Genomic DNA, 4,997 nt, shown 5'->3' with positions numbered 1-4,997 from the left:
TTAATGTATTTCAATGGAATTAGTGGGTTGAGGAGCTTTTCAAAGCAGTAGAATTGCCAGGGTATTGAAAGGATGAAAATTGGTAATTTTGCTTTGCTAAAAGCTAGGCATCTCCTGTTTTAGTCCAAGAGCTGCATTGCAGTGAAAAGTCATTTCCACTATTTATAAAATATATTGTGATGGATGGTCAATTTAGAGTTTTGTAGTTCTGCTTCTTACAGTGTATAATTTTAATTTTTCTCATTCTAGGCTTTTGGTTACTCCCCTTCCCACCCCATCCCTTAATTTTATTCTTTTTGAAGAGTCTACATTTCAAGCTACCAAGGTGGAGAGTATGACTGCAGAAGGGAGTACTCCTTGTTTCAGGTATCTTAACCTCTAGTTGGTAGGAGAATCAGCCTCTAAAATGAGATTATAAAACTTACTCTGTGGCCAAATTATGAAGTTCAAATGAAAAGTAACTATATTTGTATAGGCATAATTTATATGCCTTAAGTTGCAAAGTTTAACTTAAAATTTAACTTATATAAAAAATAGTACTCATTAGAAGTTCTTAAGTTTGCATTACTCTTAATTGTGCTTTTTTATTATATAAGAAGAAACTTTTTAAATGAAAATACATAAGTCTTCACCTAAAGTATAATGGAATGCTCAATGATCAGTAAAAATCTATATTTCTTTGAATGGGTCATAATTTGAATACTACAAACAGATGCAATTTTTAAATCCAGGGAAATAATACCTAAGTTTTGGTCTGGAGTTCATTCATTGTTAGCATATAATATTTAGGATACAATCAAATTCTGTGTTTTATAATACTTTGAACAGTGCCAGCCCAGAAGAGAAACTTCAGATGTATCAACATTGGATACTGGTAATGGCAGTAGGCATCAAAAAGCTAAAAGAGATTCCATGATACTTTATACCAATAGGATGGGTAAATTATGATCCAGGCTGTTTTTATACATAAAGTTTATACCCATTCTCTTACCTATTGTCTGTGGCTGCTGTTGAGCTACAAGAGTTGAGTAGATACAACAAAGACTATAGCTTGCAAAGCCCTTTTTACTACACAGCCCTTTTCAAAATGTTGAAAACATTATAAAATGTTTCCCAACCTTAAAAATATGCTTATCAATTCCTAATTATTTCTTAGCCCAATGAGTCCCAGATTTTTCTGTAGAATAGTAATGTTCTCTTGAGTATTTTGAGAAAAAGATTGATCCTGAAAAGTTTTTCTTTATAGTTTAATATAAGTTTATTTAAATGTAAGTTTAAGACTATTAAACTCATTTCTATAGCTTTTATTTTTATGTGATAATCTACCTTTTAAGAAAGGTGTGCCATTCCTGAGAACACCAGGAAGTCGCATGAGAGATCACCTGATAAACGAACGCGTGATGTTCCATCTGCGCATTGATGCATAGGCAGCATTTACAAATTAACTGATGTGTTACTATCTATATCATCTTTCGTCTTTTTTATATCCTGTCTTATAATCTCAACACATTTGTGATACTCAATGTTAATTCTAAATTAACCATGTTTTGTGCCACAAACTCATTGCCCATGGATATTTTGCTGAAACAAGGAAGTCTTAAACAAGAAGTAGAATCATTTTGTTATCAAATTGTGTCTGAATCAAATGATCAGAAGGTTGGAATATTACAAAGTGAAGATGAACAGTTGCAGCCTTCAGTTTCTAAAAAATCAGAAGGTGAGCTTTCCAGGGTCAAATTCATATCCAATTCCAACAAAATAACAACATTTAGTAAGAAACCAAAAAGAAGAAAATATGATGAAAGTTACTTGTCTTTCGGATTTACTTACTTTGGAAATAGAGATGCACCTCATGCTCAGTGTGTATTATGTAAAAAAATTTTATCAAATAGCTCTCTAGCCCCTAGTAAGCTTCGTAGACATTTGGAAACCAAGCACGCCGCATATAAAGACAAAGACATAAGCTTTTTCAAACAGCATCTTGATTCACCTGAAAATAATAAGCCCCCAACACCTAAAATTGTCAATACAGATAATGAAAGTGCTACAGAGGCATCATACAATGTAAGTTATCATATAGCCCTGAGTGGAGAAGCTCATACTATTGGAGAATTGCTTATTAAGCCTTGTGCAAAAGATGTGGTGATGCGGATGTTTGATGAACAATATAGTAAAAAAATAGATGCAGTGCAACTCTCAAACAGTACCGTTGCTCGGCGAATTAAGGATTTAGCTGCTGACATTGAAGAAGAGCTTGTGTGTAGACTGAAAGTTTGTGATGGGTTTTCACTGCAACTAGATGAGTCAGCTGATGTTTCAGGACTTGCTGTGCTGCTTGTGTTTATTCGTTATAGGTTTAATAAGTCTATTGAGGAAGACTTACTCTTATGTGAATCTTTGCAAAGTAATGCTACTGGCGAGGAAATATTCAACTGCATCAACAGTTTTATGCAGAAACATGAAATTGAATGGGAAAAATGTGTTGATATCTGTAGTGACGCTTCTAGGGCAGTGGACGGGAAAATTGCTGAGGCCATCGCCTTGATAAAATATGTGGCTCCCGAAAGCACCAGTAGTCACTGCCTATTGTATCGGCATGCACTAGCAGTTAAAATAATGCCAACATCTTTAAAAAATGTGCTAGATCAAGCAGTACAAATCATCAATTATATTAAAGCTCGACCACATCAATCCAGACTACTAAAAATTTTATGTGAAGAAATGGGTGCTCAGCACACAGCACTTCTTCTAAATACAGAGGTAAGGTGGCTTTCCCGTGGTAAAGTTCTTGTGAGACTTTTTGAGCTTCGCCGTGAACTATTGGTTTTCATGGATTCTGCTTTTCGACTATCTGATTGTTTAACAAATTCATCGTGGCTGCTAAGACTTGCATATCTTGCAGATATTTTTACTAAATTGAATGAGGTTAATCTGTCAATGCAAGGAAAAAATGTGACCGTTTTCACAGTGTTTGATAAAATGTCGTCATTGCTAAGAAAATTGGAATTTTGGGCCTCATCTGTAGAAGAAGAAAACTTTGATTGTTTTCCCACACTCAGTGACTTTTTGACTGAAATTAATTCTGCAGTTGATAAGGATATTTGCAGTACCATTGTGCAGCACCTAAGGGGTTTGCGCTCTATACTTATAAAATATTTTCCAGTAACAAATGACAGTAATGCTTGGGTTAGAAATCCGTTTACAGTAACTGTTAAACCAGCCTCATTAGTAGCACGAGACTATGAAAGTCTAATCGATTTAACATCTGATTCTCAAGTAAAACAAAATTTTAGTGAACTTTCATTAAATGATTTCTGGAGTAGCCTAATTCAAGAATACCCAAGTATTGCAAAGCGAGCAGTTCGTGTACTTCTTCCTTTTGCTACAATGCACCTGTGTGAAACAGGGTTTTCATATTATGCTGCAACAAAAACAAAATATAGGAAAAGACTTGATGCTGCACCTCACATGCGGATCCGACTTAGCAACATCGCACCCAATATTAAACGGATATGTGATAAAAAGACACAAAAACACTGTTCTCATTAAAATTGGAGAATTTTGCATGTCTGTTGGTAACCAAATGTAAAATGAAAATAAAAGATGATTTGCTTCATCTCTAGTATTTGGGATTTTAAATAAAGTGATTCAAATTTTTTATACTTAGATTTTAAGAATACTAAAGAATCAAAAAATTGTTATTGTTGACATTTCTTTACATTGTAATTCCAAAAGGTTCTATTGTCATAACTTGAAAATAATGATCCACAAGATAAGGGTCCAATTCCTTAGTGTAACATTATCTCTTCAGGATCTAATCCCTATCCATTTTTCTAGCCATGCTTGCCTTGCAACCCACTGGTCCCATGGAACTTCTTGCCATTCCCTAAGCATATCATGGTTTCATACCTTCATCTCCATCTTGCTTTCTGACAGACTCCTATTTGCTTTTCAATGCTTTGACTTAATTTAACTTACTTTCAGTATTTGTGTCTTTCTAGTTTACATTGTTGTATTTTTTTATGTGTGTATGTTTGTCTCAAGTGTGAATTTTGGTGGTCTCATTCTCAATGTTACAGGATTGAGCTTTTAGGGAGTCTTATTCAGCTCTGTGTTTCCATTATCTGGCAAAAGACTTTACTAAAGTAGACACTCAATAAAAGGAAAATTAAAATGTTGATGAAGGTAAACCAGCAAAAAATGGAATAGAAGTTTCCTACTTTGCTGATTGGCATGGTATCATGTGTATACAGTGCTATCCCTTGTTTCTGTTTTTATTTTTCGGTTATTTTGCTAACTAGAATCAATGTGGCCATTGTGCAAAAATCATTGAAGAATGTCATAGTTCTTTCATTCAAGCTGAACTACTGAGGGAGAGGAGAGGTATAAAAAAATTTAGATCTTTGTTTCTTTCTAGTTTTTTTTATAGATAAACTCCATCTGCTATATTCTAAATTAATAAGATTTTTCTATTCAGCACTTGAAGGTGATTAAACTAAAATGTCTGTCAATTTACTCTTGAAATACTGTGAAAGATTTCTGACTTCACTGTCTCTGGACTACTTTACCCATGTCACATGATATAATACAGGCCACCAATTCACTATTAAGTATTTTGTGTTGCTTGTAGCATTTTTAATTTAATCTCACTTAATTTAAAAATAATCATTTTGAAGCGGGGCATGGTGGCACATGCTTCTAATCCCAGCATTTGGGAGGCAGAGACAGGAGGATTGCGGTTTTCAGACAGCCTCAGCTACTCAGTGAAGCCCTCTGCAACTTAGTGAGTCCCTGTTTCAAAATAAAGAATAAAAAATAGGGCTAGGGGTATAACTTGGAGGTAGAATGCCCCTGAGTTCCATCCCCAGTACCACACACACACAAAAATAATAATAATAATAATAATCATTTTGGGGAGAAATACCTCCCCTCATTAAGTCAGAATATGGAAAATAAACTAGGTTCAAGTGCCTGCTCCATTACTTAACCCAAGGTTT

The 4,997-nt window shown here is 34.4% G+C and overlaps 1 protein-coding gene across 1 annotated transcript; it reads left to right on the top strand.

The window, feature by feature from the left end:
• Positions 1-1,569: 1,569 nt before the first annotated feature.
• On the top strand, positions 1,570-3,549 carry ZBED5 (zinc finger BED-type containing 5; the record flags this gene model as incomplete). The annotated part of the gene is made up of 1 exon (XM_080690206.1): positions 1,570-3,549. The coding sequence occupies one exon, from the start codon at positions 1,570-1,572 to the stop codon at positions 3,547-3,549; it is 1,980 nt and encodes a 659-aa protein (XP_080546332.1).
• Between the last annotated feature and the right edge of the window lie 1,448 nt (positions 3,550-4,997).

This window comes from Muscardinus avellanarius (assembly GCF_963383645.1).
Source record: "Muscardinus avellanarius genome assembly, chromosome: 1".
In the NCBI taxonomy this organism is placed as follows: domain Eukaryota; kingdom Metazoa; phylum Chordata; class Mammalia; order Rodentia; family Gliridae; genus Muscardinus; species Muscardinus avellanarius.
The sequence above is the reverse complement of the archived record's forward strand: the minus strand, read 5'-3'. Positions and strand labels throughout refer to the sequence as shown.